The 17673-nt window shown below is 39.3% G+C and overlaps 1 protein-coding gene across 3 annotated transcripts in view; it reads right to left on the bottom strand.

The window, feature by feature from the left end:
- Positions 1–17673, bottom strand: part of NAALADL2 (N-acetylated alpha-linked acidic dipeptidase like 2) — a 966685-nt gene that overhangs the window by 535368 nt on the left and 413644 nt on the right. For all 3 annotated transcript variants that reach the window (XM_029067290.2, XM_039913128.1, XM_039913127.1), the window contains one exon: positions 1526–1799. In XM_029067290.2, the coding sequence (XP_028923123.1) occupies positions 1526–1799 (274 nt within the window). The remainder of the gene's footprint in view (positions 1–1525; positions 1800–17673) is intronic.

Genomic DNA, 17673 nt, shown 5'->3' with positions numbered 1-17673 from the left:
TCTACTAGTATTTAATATCAGGAGCTCTAAGTTCTGGGAGGATGGCCCAATGACCAGAAGAGCCTCTCTACCTTAAGAAGGCAAGATGGATATCTTCCTTACTTTTATAATGCTGGCAAGGCTGTCGTAGTTTGAAACTAAAAACTGTTGATCAGCTTCCCCCATGAAGCACTGTTGCAGACTGTAAGCTCGATGTGGGCAGGGAATGTGTCTGTTATATTCTCATATTGTACCCTCCCAAGTGTTCAGTACAGTGCTCTGCACACAGTAAGGGCTCAATACCTATGATTGACTGACTATTGTGCTCTCCTACGCGTTTGGTTTTGCTCTGCACCTAGTAAGCACTCAATAAATATCATTGATTATGTTATTTTGGACTGAGGCATGTATCCATTATTGTTGTTTGAAATTCATTCCTATTGTTCTATATGTACTGCCTTCCCACAAAAGAACTGTGATTCCCTTGAGAGCCTCATGTGGGAACTGTTTTTCTTATTATTTAGCACAGTGCTTGGCACGTAGTATGCACTTAATAATCACCACAGCTATCCACATTAATATAGGAAAAAATGTTTTCTTCTCATGGATTTCAGTTCCTTTTTTAGTGGTATTTTTAAGTGCTTCCTCTGTGCCATGCACTGAACTAAGCATTGGGATACCTACAAGTTAATAAGGTTGGATACTTTCCATGTCCCATATGGGGTTCATGCTCTTTACCCTTATTTTTCAGATGAGGTGACTGAGGCACAGATAAGGTAAGTGACTTGCCCAAGGATACACATCACACAAGTGATAGAGCAACATTAGAACCCAGTCCCTTCTAATTTCTACACCCAGAATTTAACCACTAGGCCATGCTGCTTCTCATTCACTTCCTATCATTTGAATTCACATTTTTCTTCAGTCCCTCTAGATTTTCATTCTATTCCAGTTACAACCCTAATTATGATTTTACCTCAGGACAGTTTTACTACTTTTTTCCTAAACCTTTCCTAAGCCAAGACTTAACCTCAACCTGGTACATATAGCAATGTAATTAATAAGATTCTTAAAATTTACCTTCTTCATCTCTTGGCCCTCTTACTATCCCTATTACTTTCACCATTTGAAAACTTCATGAACACGTGGAATTGTGCCTTCCATGCAACTGTAATATATTAAAATTCAAGGCTGTAATCTTGAGCCCGTCATTGGGCAGGGATCGTCTCCATCTGTTGCCAGAATTGTACATTCCAAGTGCTTAGTACAGTGCTCTGCACATAGTAAGTACTCAATAAATACTATTGAATGAATGAATGAAAAGAGTTACTGGTGAATCTTACTTTGTCACTTTATATAGGCAATAGCTTTCAAAACATTTAAACAAAACCCAGTCTTTTGATCTAAATCTTTCCATCTCTTCCCTCCCAGAACATTTCACTGGCATTTCCATAACTTGTGTCTTGCCAATTAGTTCAATTTAGATGAAAGGTGCTGCTTTCTAATTTCATTTCACAATAAATGACAGAGACAAATGGCATATTACCTCGAGAATTCCTTTGGCAGAATAGGCAGCATAGGCATACAGAAGATCTTGGCTGAGGTCCTTCTTGGTCTCTTTGTTACATGGCTGGCCATTAGGATAAAAGCATTCGCTGCTGTTTTTTAGAGTCACCGTGTTTGGAGAAGTGCCTGGCAGGTTAAGCAGAACAGAGTAATTTACAAGTTGCACTTCTTCTAGGCCCCAAGAAGTCCACTGATACTTAAGCTGCTTTGTAACTTCTGTGTCATCTTCACTTCTGGGCAATTGAACAAAATATCTGAAAGACAAAATAGGAAGTCTTCAAGATCTTCCTTAGATTTTAAGATTATAAAAATTCTGACTTTAAACATGTTTTAAAATATAAGTCAAATGGGTAATACTATATTTTCCTAATTCCCTCTTTTTTTTTTCTTGTATAATTTTCTTCATCTATGGTAGACCACTGATAGTTACTTTCCTGGAAAAAAAAAATCTCCACTTGAATTATTACTTATTCTCATAAGAATAATTCACCTAATTTTAATACCTTCCAGGGCAATCCATTTCTTTAGTAGGGGCAGAATCTTAAGGGTTCTCTAAATGAAGAAATAATTGAGCACATCAAAGGGGTATTGAGACTAGAAAGAGCATAACACTTGCATTTTTAATATCTTTTTATAATTAACTCAAAATTATTTTTATTATCTTATCCATCCCACAAAACTCCAGAAAGATTTGCTATTAGTGAATTATTCTATTAGTGAGCTAAATAGTATTCCAATGTTTTGTAGGTGCCACATACAAACTAATTATAACAGTAATTAATTCCTGGGGTACTGCCTACTTACAAAGTATCCATAAAATACAAGCCTTTAAAAATATTCTGAAAAAGAAACTATTTTCTTTTCCATTACTGTTGAGCTATCAAAGAATAAGAGTAATTCTTTATGGGCAATGGTGTCTATTAAATTCTGCTACATAGACAAATAATCAATCAGTGGTATTTACTGAGCACTCACTATGTGCCAAGAACTGTACTGTGCGGGAGGGCCAAAGTGAATAGATTGGGCAGTAGGGAGGGAAAATAAACTAGGAGTTGAGTTTCCTTGATATCTTTAGATGCAGGATGGCTCATCTTGATCCAGGTTTATAGTTATCAATCAGTGGCATTTGTTGAGCACTTACTGTGTGCAAAACACTGCCTTCAGCACTTGGGAGAGTACAGTGAAACCAAGTTGGTAGACATGGTTCCTGCCCACAGTAACTTTACTAACATTAATATAAATATAATTATAGATACATATAACTTCTACATTTATATATATTATATATTTTGTCTACACATACATATATTTGTTATAAATACTTTATATATTCTATATGATAATATAATTATAAATACATATAAAATATACAGATAACTTGTGTGGTGCTAAGGGAAAGGTGACTATGAAGTTCTTAAAGGGTACAGATCCTAGTGCATAGACAATACGGTAGGGAGATGGAGATTGACTAAAGAGCAATGTGGATGCAAATCCAATCCAGAAAGGGAAAAATGCCCTTGGAATCTAACAGGCAGCAACCATAGTCCAAGTTCAATATAAAATGGCAGGATGATATTGCCAATAGTGAAGTAGTGGAATTCACTCACTTCTGCTGGGCAAGATATATCAATCTATTGATGATATATTTTGAGTGCTTACTTTGTGCAGAGCAGCCATACTAAGCATTTGTGAGAGTGGAAAATAAAAAAGTTGGTACACACATTCCATGTCCACAAGAAAATTACTGTCTAGCTGAGGATATTGGCATTACTGTAATTGAGAAGCAGTGTGGCCTAGTTGGCACAGCATCGACCTGGGAGTCAGAAGGACTGGCTTCTAATTCTGGCTCTGCCACTCTTCTGCTGTGTGACCTTAGGCAAGTCATTTAACTTTCCTTTGCCTCAGTTAGCTCTTCTGTAGAATGGAGATTGAGACCATGAATCCCAAGACTGATTACCTTTTATCTACCCAAGCACTTAGTACAGTGTCTGCACACAGTAAGAGCTTAATGAATCCCATAAAATAAAACAAAAAAATATACATAAGTGTTGTGGGGATGAGAATGGATCCCCACTTGGGAGGGTACAATATGAGAATATAACAGACACATTCCCTGCCCACATCGAGCTTACAGTCTGCAACAGTGCTTCATGGGGGAAGCTGATCAAGAGGATTCCCTAAGCAGCCTTTGCATTGTACACTAAAATGGGCATTTACAAGTCAGGAAATGTGAATAATTTATAGAAAGATTTAGTGAAGCACAATCTCAAAGATATAGCAGGGCACTGTTGGGTGACCTCTGCAATGAAGAGACAGCTGGTTGTCAGAGCAGTGGGGAGTGGGCTTTCTCTACTTGATTAAAGGAAGATAGAGATCCCAAGAAGCAGGTTTGAAATCAGATACAGGCTGATTTTTTGTAAATCCATTAATGTAACAGGGATTCATTCATTCATTCATTCAATTGCATTTATTGAGCGCTTACTGTGTGCAGGTTACTATACTAAGTGCTTGGGAAGTACAATTCGGCAACACATAGAGACAGTCCCTACCCATCAACGGACTCACAGTCTGGAAGGGGGAGACAGACAACAAAACAAAACAAGTAGACAGGCATCACCACAATCAAAATAGATAAATAGAACCATAGACAAATGCACATCATCAATACTAAGCACTTGGGACAATACAGCAGTAAACAGACACTTTTCCTGCTTACAGTGAGCTTACAGTCTAGAGGGAGAGAGACAATAATATATGTAAATAAATTACAGATATGCACATAGGTGCAGTAATGCTGGGAAGGGGGATGAATAAAGGGAGCAATTCAGTGTGATACAGAAGAGAGTGGGAGAAGAGGAAAGGAAGGCTTAGTCAGGTAAGGTCTCTTGGAGGAGATGTGACTTCCTTAAGGCTTTGACGGGGAAGGAGAGTTATTGCCTTTTTTTTCATAAGTTTAGACAATGTGAATAGGAGTGATGATCATGTATCATATACGTATGTATGATTTTGTGTGTGTGTATGTCTTGTGCTTGCAAACATTTATAGCATTTCTTAAGACAACCTTCTTATTATCCTGTGTTCTTGATTCTCCCTCCTTTGCACCTTTGCTCACACTCTTCTGCCTGTCTGCAGCTTCCTCCCCCTTAAAATGTGCCAGAATAAAGTCCTACCAATCTTCAAAACCCAATGATATTTCATCTTCTCTGGGTGACTTCCTGAAATTAGGCTTTCTTTACCCTAGGTTATAGTCCCCCAACTGCTACAACATCACTTCAGTACTGCAGCGTGACTTAGTGGAAAGAGCCCGGGCTTGGGAGTCAGAGGTCGTGGGTTCCAATCCCAGCTCTGCCACTTGTCAGCTGTGTGACTGTGGTCAAGTCACTTAACTTCTCTGTGCCTCAGTTACCTCATCTGTAAAATGGGGGTGAAGACTGTGAGCCTCACGTGGGACAACCTGATTACCCTGGATCTACCCCAGCGTTTAGAACAGTGCTCTGCACATAGTAAGCACTTAACAAATACCAACATTATCATTGTTATTATTATTATCTACTTATCAATTATCTACCTGATTACCTAATAGAATCTCAGGAGAAAAGATGGAGCTTCCTAGATGTGCCCCGGCTAGCAGAACAACTTTGTAACCTTAGATTTGCCATTTTTCTATACATATCTCAGTTTCATTGTTGGCTAAATTTGACTAAATCATAATAATGCCTGCCTTCTACAATAATGTTGGAAGAATTCAATAAAAAGCATGAAGCATTTTGAGATAATTAGCAAGGTATTAATTATACTGATGTAAAATAGGAATTATGCTTTCAAGAAGATGGTGATAACAAGTTTCTCTTATCTAGGAAAAAAAACTGTCACTGGGCAAGAGAAAAAATACCAAATAGTCTGGACTGCTTTTATTTTTCCAGTTGCTTTCATATAAAATACAGATGTTCCAAAAATAAATAGTATATCAAGGAAACATTTCTCCTTTAGACTCTTTGGGTAGATTATTTATTAGTCTTTCAGGATGCAATTGCCAAACTTTCCCCTGAAGTCTAATAGATTCTAAATTTTGAGTACTCAGTACAAGTGACTCCACAAAAAACACAGCTCTTTCCTCTAAAATCTCAAATCTTTTAATTAGAGAAGCAGCATGGCTTAGTGGAAAGAGCATGGGTTTGGGAATCAGAGGTCGTGGGTTCTAAACCTGGCTCTGCCACTTGTCAGCTGTGTGACTAAGTCACTTCACTTCTCTTTGCCTCAGTTCCCTCATCTGCAAAATGGGGAATAAGACTGTTAGCCCCACGTGGGACAACCTGCTAACCTTGCATCTATTCTGGTGCTTAGAACAGTCCTTGACACCCAGTAAGTGCTTAAAAAATACCATCATTATTATTAATTGTCAAATGCAAATACATTCATATACCCTTGAATACTACAACGCTTTAATTTCCATTGGGAACTTTCCCTTCTTTCCTTCATTTTTTCTGCAAATGTTTTGGGTTTTTGTAGATTTCTACTTTGCTAGTTAAGTGTTTTCCTTTGAATTCCTCAGAGACCTTACTAGACATATTGATATGCAGCAAGAGGGGCAATGCTTAAGAATTAGATACAATTTAATCTTTGGCCTCAATTTACAGAAGTTAAAGCAATTTTTGAAGCTGGGAAGAACTATGTCAGCTAACACTGTAACACATTTATTTGACAGAAAGTTTTAACCTGCCTTCATATTTAAAATCAGGGCTTTTATGGGCGAGTAGCTTGGCAGAAAGCATAATGAACTGTCATGCCTGAGACCTGATTTGGAAATAAGGTTGGCATTAGTGTTCCATTGCCCAATGGAGATTGGAAATGGGATGATTTTGGCTTTGGGAGACAAAATGCAGCTTATATCACAGCTCAACACCTGCTACTAGATGATCCACCGAGCAACACTGATGTCAGAATTGGAGGAAGCCACGCATATAGCCTTCCTGTTACCAGGGTGAGTGCCAAAAGCACATTAGTACTCAACAGTGGAGGAGGGTGGCTGAAAATTATCAAAGAAAACAAAGACTAAAAGTATAAAAGGAAAATCTAAGAACATAGAAATAGTGTTGCTTAGTGAATAGAGCCTGGGAGTCGAAGGGCCTGGATTCTAATCCCAGATCTCTACTTGTCTGCTGTGTGACCTTGGGCAAGTCATTTAACTTCTCCGTTAACTCACCTACAAAATGGGGATTAAGACTGTGAGCCCTATGTGGGTCATGGACTGTGTCCAACATGATTAGCTTGTATATACTCCAGAGCTTAGTGCATGGTCTTATGCTTAACAAATACCACTAAAAACAACATTGACAACAATAAAAAACTATTTTTCCCATCTTGACATTAGATGGTTAATTATTTCCTAATTAATCTGACACTTTGACAGGTTATAGGTCTTTCATTAGACATCCAGGGAATTTAGCATTGGTGTCTCCATCACACAAATATCTTAAAAAACTAATTTAAGAAATATATTGACATTAACTCAGTTCTCTTGTTCTCTCTTTTTTTTTTTTTTCAAATATCAAGAATTGGACCTAATTTAGTCCTTTAAAGACTAAAAAAAGCCCTTCCCTGAATCCCATTGCACATTAGCTAAATATATTGTCATTGTTATTGTTGTAGTTGTTTTCATTATTATTATTCATTCATTCAATAGTATTCATTGAGTGCTTACTTTGTGCAGAGCACTGTACTAAGCGCTTGGAATGTACAATTTGGCAACAGTTAGAGACAATCCCTGCCCAATGAAGGGCTCACAGTCTAAATGGGGAGATAGATAGCAAAGCAAAACAGGAGAAAACAAAAACAGGACAACATCATTAAGATAAATAAAATCAAGTAGATATACACCTCATTAACAAAATAAATAGGGTAATGAATAATATATACAAATGAGCACAGGTCTGAGGGGAAGGGAAGGGGGAAGAGCAGAGGGTGGGGGGGTGGGGGAGCAGAGGGAAAGGGGGGCTCTGTCTGGGAAGGCCACCTGGAGGTGGTGAGCTCTCGGTAGGGCTTTGAATGAGGGAAAAGAGTTAGTTTGACAGTTGTGAGGAGAGAGGGCATTCCAGGACAGCGGTAGGATGTGGGCCAGGGGTCGACGGTGGGATAGGAGTGAACAGGGGACTGCGAGGAGGTGAGCGGCAGAGGAGCGGAGTGTACGGGATGGGCAGTAGATAGAAGGGAGGTGAGGTAGGAGGGGGCAAGGGGATGGAGAGCTTTGAAGCCAAGAGTGAGGAGCTTTTGTTTTGTGTGGAGGTTGACAGGCAACCAATGGAGGTTTTTGAGGAGGGGAGTGACATGCCCAGAGTGTTTCTGTAGGAAGATGATCCAGGAAGCGGAATGAAGAATAGACTGGAGTGGGGAGAGACAGGAGGAAGGGAGATCAGAGAGAAGGCTGACACAATAATCCAGCCTCGGATATTATGAGAGCTTGTACCAGCACGATAGCCATTTGGATTGAGAGGAAAGGGCGTATCTTGGCGATATTGTAAAGGTGAGACCGGCAGGTCTTGGTAACGGATCGGATGTGTGGGGTGAACGAGAGAGCTGAGTCAAGGATGACACCAAGTTTGTGGGCCTTTGAGATGGAAAGGATGGTTGTGCCGTCCACAGTGACAGGGAAGTCAGGGAGAGGACAGGGTTTGGGAGGGAGGATAAGGAGCTCAGTTTTAGACATGTGGAGCTTTAGGTGGCGGGCAGACATCCAGGTGGAGATGCCCTGGAGGCAGGAGGAGATACGAGCCTGATGGGAGGGGGAGAGGACAGGGGCAGAGATTTAGATTTGAGTGTCATCTGCATAGAGATGGTAGTTGAAGCAGTGACAGCGAATGAGTTCACCAAGGGAATGAGTGTGGATGGAGAACAGAAGAGGGCCGAGAACTGACCCTTGAGGAACCCCTACAGTTAGTGGATGAGAGGGGGAGGAGGAGCCCGTGAAGGAGGCCGAGAATTAACAGCCAGAAAGATAAGAGGAAAACCAGGAGAGGATGGAGTCAGTGAAGCCAAGGTGAGATAAGATATGGAGGAGAAAGGGATGGTCGACAATGTCAAAGGCAGCTGAGAGGTCGAGGAGGATTAGGATAGAATAGGAGCCATTGGATTTGGCAAGAAGGAGGTCATGGGTGACCTTTGAGAGAGCAGTCTCAGTAGAGTGGAGGGGAGAGAAGCCAGATTGGAGGGGCTCCAGGAGAGAGGTGGATTTAGAATCTAGAATTTAGAAACAGAAAGGGCTACAGGTCAGAGCCCCAGTAGAAAGCAACAAAATGGAACTGGGAATTGGGAAATATCTTAAGAAAGGTAAAAGAAAGAATCCTTTCGTTAAGCTTGAAAGATACAAGATTGAGTTGGAGTATGATTTAGTATCAGTTTTCATGATTATGAAGGCATATTACGTAAAGGTTTTAGATCATCTACATTGACTCTCCACTGAAAAAAAGAAAAGAAAAAGTAATGGCTTATACTGTGGCAGGAGAGTTAATCAGTGATAATTTAGAAACATGTTTGCTGTCAGCAGAGTACTATACTAAACACTTGGGAAAGTACAATGCAACAGTGGTGGGAGACAGAATCCCTGCCCACAAGGAGTTCACAGTCTACAGGGGAGACAGACATTAACATAGATTATAGAGTGTATGGTAGTGTACAAAAATATTTACATAAGTATTGTGGGCTGATGTGAATATCTAAGTGCTTTGGTGTATAGCCAAGTTCAGGGTTGACACAAAGGGGAGAGGAGTTGGGGGAAATAAAGAGATTAAGCTAAAAAGGCCTCTTGGAAGGAACAGGATTATTTTGAAGGTGGGGAGAGTGTTGGACTGTCAGATATAGTGGGGTATAGGGGAGTTTCAAGCTTGAAGGAGAATGTTGGTATGGAGTCAGTGGCAGGATAGATGGAGGTAAAGGTGTCAGAGGATAATAATGTTAGAGCTGAGTTTGTAGAAGGGAGAAAGGTTAGGTAGGATGGAGAAAGCTGATTGAATACCTTAGAGTTGATAATACTGAGATTCTGTTTGTTGAAGAGGTGGACAGGCAGCAATTGAAGTTTTTGATGAATGGGGATATATGGACTGATTTTTTTTTTCAGAAAAGTGATCTGAAGAGCAGAGTGAAGCATGAACTGCAGAAAGTAAAGATACGGTATAAGGAGGTCAGCAAGGAGGCTGATAGAGTAGTAAAGGCAGGAAATGATGAGTGCTTGGATCTGGAGAAATGTGGCTTAGTTATTTAGATGAGCAACCCAGCATAAACAATGATAAAATATGGAAGTATTTCCCAGGTGGGATTATAGGATTTCTTCCCGTGGCAAGGAAATAATAGACTGGATATGTATTTGCTTGGAATAGTTTGAGTGAAGTTTATCTAGAATTACCATAGCAGACTAGAAAAACATTGCTAGACTATAAACTCCATGTGGGCAAGGTATACCAACTCTGTAATATTATGCAGTCCCAAGTGCTTAGCTCAATGCTCTGCACAGCACTCATTAAATGTCATTCATTTATTAGTATTATTATTAGTAGTAATAATAATAACAGTAGTATTTATTAAGCACTGGGGTAGATACAAGGTAATCGGGTTGGACAACATCCCTGTCCCACAAAGGCCTCACAGTCTTAATCCCCATTTTACAGATGAGGGAATTGAGGCACAGAGAATTAAGTGATTTGCCCAAGGTCACACAGGAGATACGTGGAAGAGCCAGAATTAGAACTCAAGTACTTCTGACTCCCAGTGCTCTATCTACCAGGCCATGCTCTTCTCTTACTTATTAGACAAGCCTTCCAGTTTCAGGCTTCTATTGCTCTAAAACACACCGCTTAATTTAAAAGTTGATCAAAAAACAGCACTGTCATCATTTCAGTACAAATGTATAACGCACATATGTGAATGATTGACTTTTTATATTTTTTGCACTAATTTAAGTACTTAGTACACACACTCATAGGGAGATAGAATTTATAGAGATGTAGCTCAACATCGACCATCATCATACCTCATAGGCCAAATTTCTGCTCACTCTGAAGAAAATTCGTTTTGCATTTGGTATCTTGACTTCAAGAAAATTTAAGCGTATTTCCACAGTGAAATATTGAAAAAAAGTAGTATCTTATTAAAATAGACAACTATTAGAGTGAGAATAACTGCCAAAGGTCATTTTTCAGATTTAATCTTCTTCATTTATCTAAAATTAGTCTTCATGTAGACTACATAAATGAACATGTTAACACAATCAGTAGTGTATTATAAGTCTCAAATTTTATCTACTCCACCTTCTCATCCAGTGACATAAAATGTACAAAAATATATAATGTCTTCCTACTAACACAGTTGCTAATTGAATATTCACAATCCCATAGGTACTAAGCTATGAAATAAAAATTCATTCAACTGTTCTTCAACATAAATAAATTGGGATAAAAAATACAAAAAAAAAAAAAAGATGCACTGTATTTTTTTTTACAAAATACATATTGATGCCTTTTCCTCGATTTAAATGATCAGTTTAAAATTTTTGACAAAATGAACTTGTTATATCTTTCTGATTTTAGCAGAAATGTATTAAATCAAGGAATAGATTATATTTCAAGCCATTATTAAAGCGACAGAAATGACTGAGAGCTTTTGAGCAATCCATAATTATTTTCTATCATTTTCTTATCTTTGTTTCTGCAGCACATTGCAAGAATTCCCTTCAATATCTCCAGGCTGGTACTATGCCTATTAAAATGATTTAAGAATGTTTCTATTGATTTCCATTACTGCTAAATATAATAGTCACCCCCTGACCAAGACCACCTGTCTTTTTGGTCAGAAAATTTCCAGTGCTCAAGAGAAGCCTCCTCTTTATCAAATCACACTTCATTACAAAGCTATTTGCATAAAGCATTAGATGGCCATCTGCTGACCCTCCCAGATTTATAAAATGCACTCGAATCAATCTGCTCATATGGCTGAAAACTGGAAACAGACAAAGATGAAAAATACAGAATTTTAAATAGAAAGTGAGAAGAAAGGTGGTGAGAAGCAAAGCATACTGTAGGAATTAAGCAGAGTGTCATTTGAAGGTCTTGTTGTGATTGTTGATTTGGAAAGAGAAACAGAGGGACTTCAGATGGGCAAAGAGAAACTACATATCTGATTTTTTACAGGCTTAATTCATTGAACATTTTTATGAGGAAGGATATGAGCTGCCAGAGTTGATGCTGGATAAGTAATAAGAACGAGTGTTATAGAGGCAGATAGTTTCTGCCTGGGTGACACAATGTCCAGTGGAGCGATTGGTGGTGACCATCCACCTGAATTGGCCTGACCCAAATGACCAGGCAGAGCCCAGGATCGCAGCCTTGGGCATACTGACTGAGTGCACTGCTCTGTATTAAGTGCTTGGGAAGGTACAACAGAGTTATAGCTCCTCATTAATTGTTTACTGAATTGCTTTCTTTTTTTATCATTTGTGTCTAGGTTCTCTTAGTCTTAGACTAAAAACTCCTTGAGATCTGGGTCCTTATTATTTTTTTTATTCTTTTTAATGGTATTTACTCAGTGTTTACTATGTTCCAGGCACTGTACCAAGTGCTGGGGTAAGGCAATGATGAAGATTTAGACTATGAGTTCCCCACAGGACCATGACTATGTCTGACCTAATTATTTTGTGCTTAGTAGAGTACTTGACTCATAATTGTTTGTTCTTTTGAGTGATTAATCGATTGACTATGTCACAGTTATTATGATGAACAAATGATCATTTTTGCAGATGGATCAACTAAATTTCCCTTCGTCATTCTATGAGTTCATACCAGAGTGGTATCAGATAACTGACTGTCCAAACCTCAGCTATGGCTCTTTTCGCATTTGTCTTCACTACTTCTGTGGTGAGCAAGAGTGACTCCATCTTGTCATGTAGAAGCCATTTCCTACAAGACTATTCTTTGACCTTTGACCCCATAAGCAACAAGGACAGAGGAGGAATTTGAGGAGAAACTGAATTATCTTGCTGAAAAGTGCTGCAGAGGACTTGAATGACTGGGGAGAAATGGAATTGTTTAGCAGAGGGGCTTGAGGAGTGGCTAAATTGCACTACTGGGCAGGAAAGTCTGGATGGAGCTATACCAGCGGGGGGGGGTGGGTAAGCACGGGGAGTGGGGGGTTGGAGTTACCCTTCCCCCACCCAGCTTACCTGGGAATGAGAAGAAGACAGCCGGCAATACTGAGCAGTCCCCTGCCTCAACCCTCCTGAAATAAGAGATAAAGAGGGCGGAAAAGATCTGGTCCCGGACCCCCTGTCTCTCACCTAAGCCAAGACACTTACAGAGAGGCTGCAGCGACACCACCCAAGCTATGCACTGCGGCTGCAGTCAAACCACTGAAGATTTGAACCAGGGCCACGTGCTATAGGTGGCTGCAATTCTTGAATTGGAATTCATGTCTCCAACATGAGATCTTCTTCATGAAAATCTTGGAAAAAATCAGTTGGATTGATACTATAGGTGTTGCAGTTTGGGTGTTTGAGTATGTGAGTGTGTACGCATCTACCCCCTATTTTTAGTATGTTAAGTATGAAATAAAGCTTTCTACTGTACATAGTGGTGGTTTGGTTTCACTTTTGGAACTTGTCATTGAGCACCTGAATTTAGAGAGGAGACAATCCCCAGGGAAGTGTTCATAAACTGAGAGCCTAAATTTAGAGGGAATCAAATCCCTGGTGAAGGGCTTGTAGGTCAAGTGCCTGAAATTAAAGGGAGAGCAAGCCTCGGTAACAGCTCATGACAACTTTTCCCAGATTAATTCATCTTTGTGAATGCTAATGCTAATAATTACAACAATAATAAAATTTTTTGAAGCATCTACTATGTGCCAAGCACTGTACAAACCGTTGGGATAGATACAAGATAAAAAGATTGGAAAGAGTCCCTGGTCCACCCTAGGACTCACAGTTTAAGTGGGGTGGAGAAAGGTATTGAATGTTCATTTTACAGATGGGAAAACTGAGGCACTGAGAAGTGAAGTGACTTGCCTAAGGTCTCACAACAGAAAAGTGGAAGAGACCTGTGCTGGAAATAATCATCTTCTATTAATTCCTTCCCTGTAAGGCAATATTAGGCTTCTAGTACCACTAAGCAGACAATTTTGACTGCTCAGACATCCATGAATGCATATTATTACATGAGGCTTGAGATTACTCAAGATGATACCTCCAGATGCTATGAGTGAGTCACTCTGTAAGCTAAATAAGTAGTTCAAAGGAAAAACAGTTAGGACAATTCCTTGGTAACCAAACAGCACAACCAGAATTGCTCTTTCCTGCTATTTCTGGAGAATTAACTGACTTGTAAAACCTTTGTGAGTGATGTAACTGCAAAAGACCAGGCATACTGGGGCACCTGCTGGGTAAGCTCTCTTACATGCCTCTGCCAGTGAGATGAAATATGCCTGTTTTCACAGATTCAAACACCCCCTGAGTCAAACTGCATAGAGGTTTTTCAGATGTGCCCTATTGGGAACTCAGCCCAGATCTAGCTTAATACCTTTCAACCTGAAATTTCAAAGGAAAATATTCCCATTTTCTCTGAATCCATTTTTGTTTCAAATCATTTTATTTCAGCAGAGGGGGAGGAGAAGTAGCAGAGGCAATTTTCAATGTGATGCATATAAAGTGTGAATTGATAAAATCACAAAGAAATCTTCTTAACTTTTTGGGAAAAAAACATTAGTAGATTAAGTTTGCTTTACTTGGCTATTGTTTCAGGGAAGGCAGAGTTTTATTGCAACCTTTACCTTAAAGTGCAAAACATTTCACCAGTTTTCCACAGGCTGTAAAATCAATAGAAGCCATAAGACTGCTAAAAACAGTTAAGCTGTAGTTTAACCCATTCTTTCTGGCAGGCTTGCTCTCCTGGCACGATGACATGCTGTCACTAAAAATGCTCAAATTTATCTTGGGTAGGGGATGATCCCCTCTCAAATTTAATGTGTTGTTTTTAAAACTGATGCTTGTCTGGGGAAACAGGCATAAAGTGCAGCCAACATGCTTATTTGTGTTAGAGTACCTCCCACAATATATTGCTTTCAGAAGTCAGAAATAGGTCAGATACTATTCTTACAAATCAAATAATAAATCAGGCAGAGCATTACCGACAGACTATTGGCAGACTTGAAACTACATTTGAGTTATCTTGAGTTAAAAGGATGACTGTAAAGTGGCATTGGAATTACCCATCCATTAAGGAGCTACTGAAATGTCACAGAAATTAATGGGAAAATTCATTCGATTTAAAAGCAATCCCATTCTTTCTTTCCTATATTTTTTTCACTAATGCTTAGGGCGGATTAACTCAGGAGCTTAAGGGGCTAAAATCCAGGGGACCTAAATTAAGTGGGGATGGAGGAGCATGGAATACTTCACTATGTAGTCTCCAGCCACTGAGACCCCTATTCCTGACAAAAGTTTACTTTAGGCCAGACATAGAATGATTCCCATCCCTTCCAATTACTCCTTCTCCTGTGGGAGAATTCTCTCCCTTCCCTACAGATAATAGTAATAATAATTTTTAAAAAAACTTTTTTTCTACATTGTATTGAAATAATATTGCATTAAACTCTGGGATAATCAGATAATTAAAATTAGCAAGTTAGACATAGTGCCTGTCCCATTTGGGGTTCACAGCCTAAGTAGGAGGTAGAACAAGAATTGAATCCCCGTTTTACAGATAAGGAAACTGAGGTCAACAGAAATTAAGTGACTTGCCCAAGGTCACACGGTGGGCAAGTGTCAGAGCTGGGTTTAGAACCTAGGTCCTCTAACTCTAAGGCCCTAACACACCAATCTGGCCTTCGCTGGAGATACAGTAGAGTAGGGATGCAAGAACTGAAGAATCCAACTGTGCGGGAGTTGTGGCCTCTAACCAGAGGCACTGAAGCAAGTCTCCAGTGTATTCAGCTCAGAAGCATCTTTACTCAGCTATCCTCAATCAGTCAAGAAGGGGAGAGAAGCCCCAGACCTGCAGGGTGATAAGTGCGAGTGGAAAGTCACCCCCTCACATGTCTTCTCCTCCCCTTCTCTTTCCTCCAAATGGTTAGGCTGTGAGGAAGCTGACCCAGAAGATGCCACATCATCAGTGGCCATGAGAAATCCCCACTCCCCAACATGCTAATAAGCACTTGCTAATTGTTGGGAATTAGCAAATGTTAATTGGAGTAACACCCATCAATGAGGGAGCCAGCATGGGGATGGAGGAGTCTCTATGTTGATTGCTAAACGATTAAGCTAGAGAGTTGGCTCCAAATGTGATCAAACACAGCATGTCATAATGCCATCACACATCTCACAGGGTCCCTGCAAAATCTATTAGCCCCACATTCTCAAGGGAATTTCTACAACCCTGCTAATACCACGCACAGTAATTAGTAAGGGGCTTAACTTGACCGCACAGACTTCACTTGTTTAGTGCATAACTGGAGATCCTTTCAGACTACGAGGTCTTTAAAAAATTGGAGATTAATTTCTAATTCCTGCCACAAAATGAGATAGTTTACCTTTATAGTTGTTTTCCTATCCCTCCAAGAGTGGATAAAATTTAAGACACTAATGCTTTTTCAAACCTAGTGCATTAATAACAAATACATTTTTTCACTTGTTATAGCTCTTTATGACTGGAGTTTTAACTAAAACTGTAATTTTCATTAGTGACTACTGAAATATGATATATTAGGAAAAGAATATTTGAATAAAGGTTTAAAATAAAAAATGAGCAGGTATGGGTCCTAATGAAAAAAAGTACTGTTAAACTTAACAGCTTTAACAGTTTTTTATTGCAAGAGAGTATTGGGAAAATTTGAGATTCTTTCAACCCAGAATTGAAATTACATAAAACCCAAAATTTATAAAATCTCAGAATATTTAACTCGCTCTTCCTCTATATATGTCCGACCATGACCCTCCTCATCTTTAAAGCCTTAAAGTCACACCTTCTCTCTGATTAAGCCCTCTTTCCCCTGGCTCTCTCTCTCTTCTGCATCATCTATGCACTTGGGTCTGTGACCTCTGGACATTTGCTATCCACTAGCACCCTCAGTCTTGCAATACTTCTGTACATATATCAACATTATATTGCCCATTGTTGGGTACGGATTGTCTCTATTTGTGGCTGAATTATACTGTCAAAGCACTTAGTAAAGTGCTCTGCACACAATAATCACCCAATAAATACAATTGAATGATTTAATGAGTTATATTTTATAAATCATTTATATTAACATATGTTCCCCCTCTAGACTGTAAGTTTGTCGTTGTCAGGGTGTCTAACAACTCTGTTGTATTCTACTCTCCTAAGCACTTAGTAAAGTTCTTTACACACAGTAAGCACTTAATAAATAAATACCATATCTAAACTACTTTCCTAAGGCATTATAAGACTAGAATTAATGCAGTCGGATAATTAATAATCCCAGTATCTGTATCCTAACCTAGCAAGTCATCTCTCAACATGTACTTTTGGCCACAGGAAACAGGGAAAGACCAAGACTGATCAATTTGGTGCTCTTTATTGATCACTTACAGTGGGCAGAGCACCTTCCTAAGCACTTGGGAGAGAATATGACAGGGTTGGTAATCATGTTATCTTCCCACCAGGAGCTTACAGTTTAGAGGGGAAGACAAACCTTAATATAAATAAATAAATTACAGATATGATTTAATGTAATCTACTATCACAGCTCAACTGGCCATACTAATAATGATGTATTTAACTAAAATCATGGAAATCAGGAGACCTTGGTCTAGTCCTCTAGTCCCTCCAGCATGTAAGCTCATTTTGGACAGGGGACGTGTCTGTTTATTGTTACATTTTACTCTCCCAAGGGCTTAGTATAGCTCTCTGCACACATTAAATGCTCAAAAAATTCTATTGACTGACTGACTGACTGATTAGTCCTGTCATTGCATATGGACAAATGCTAGCTGAGGCTTTATGATCAGTGGTTTAGGACTCTGACTGATGAACAAACTAGGTTGTCTTGTGAAGTAACAGTCCAACAAGGATCCCAGATAGTGATGGATAATGTGGAGAACTAATTGTTATGTCATGGTGCTATGGCTAGATTGTA

Source organism: Ornithorhynchus anatinus, chromosome 1 (genome assembly GCF_004115215.2).
Source record: "Ornithorhynchus anatinus isolate Pmale09 chromosome 1, mOrnAna1.pri.v4, whole genome shotgun sequence".
NCBI classification, from domain to species: domain Eukaryota; kingdom Metazoa; phylum Chordata; class Mammalia; order Monotremata; family Ornithorhynchidae; genus Ornithorhynchus; species Ornithorhynchus anatinus.
This window is presented reverse-complemented; position numbering and strand designations above follow the sequence as displayed.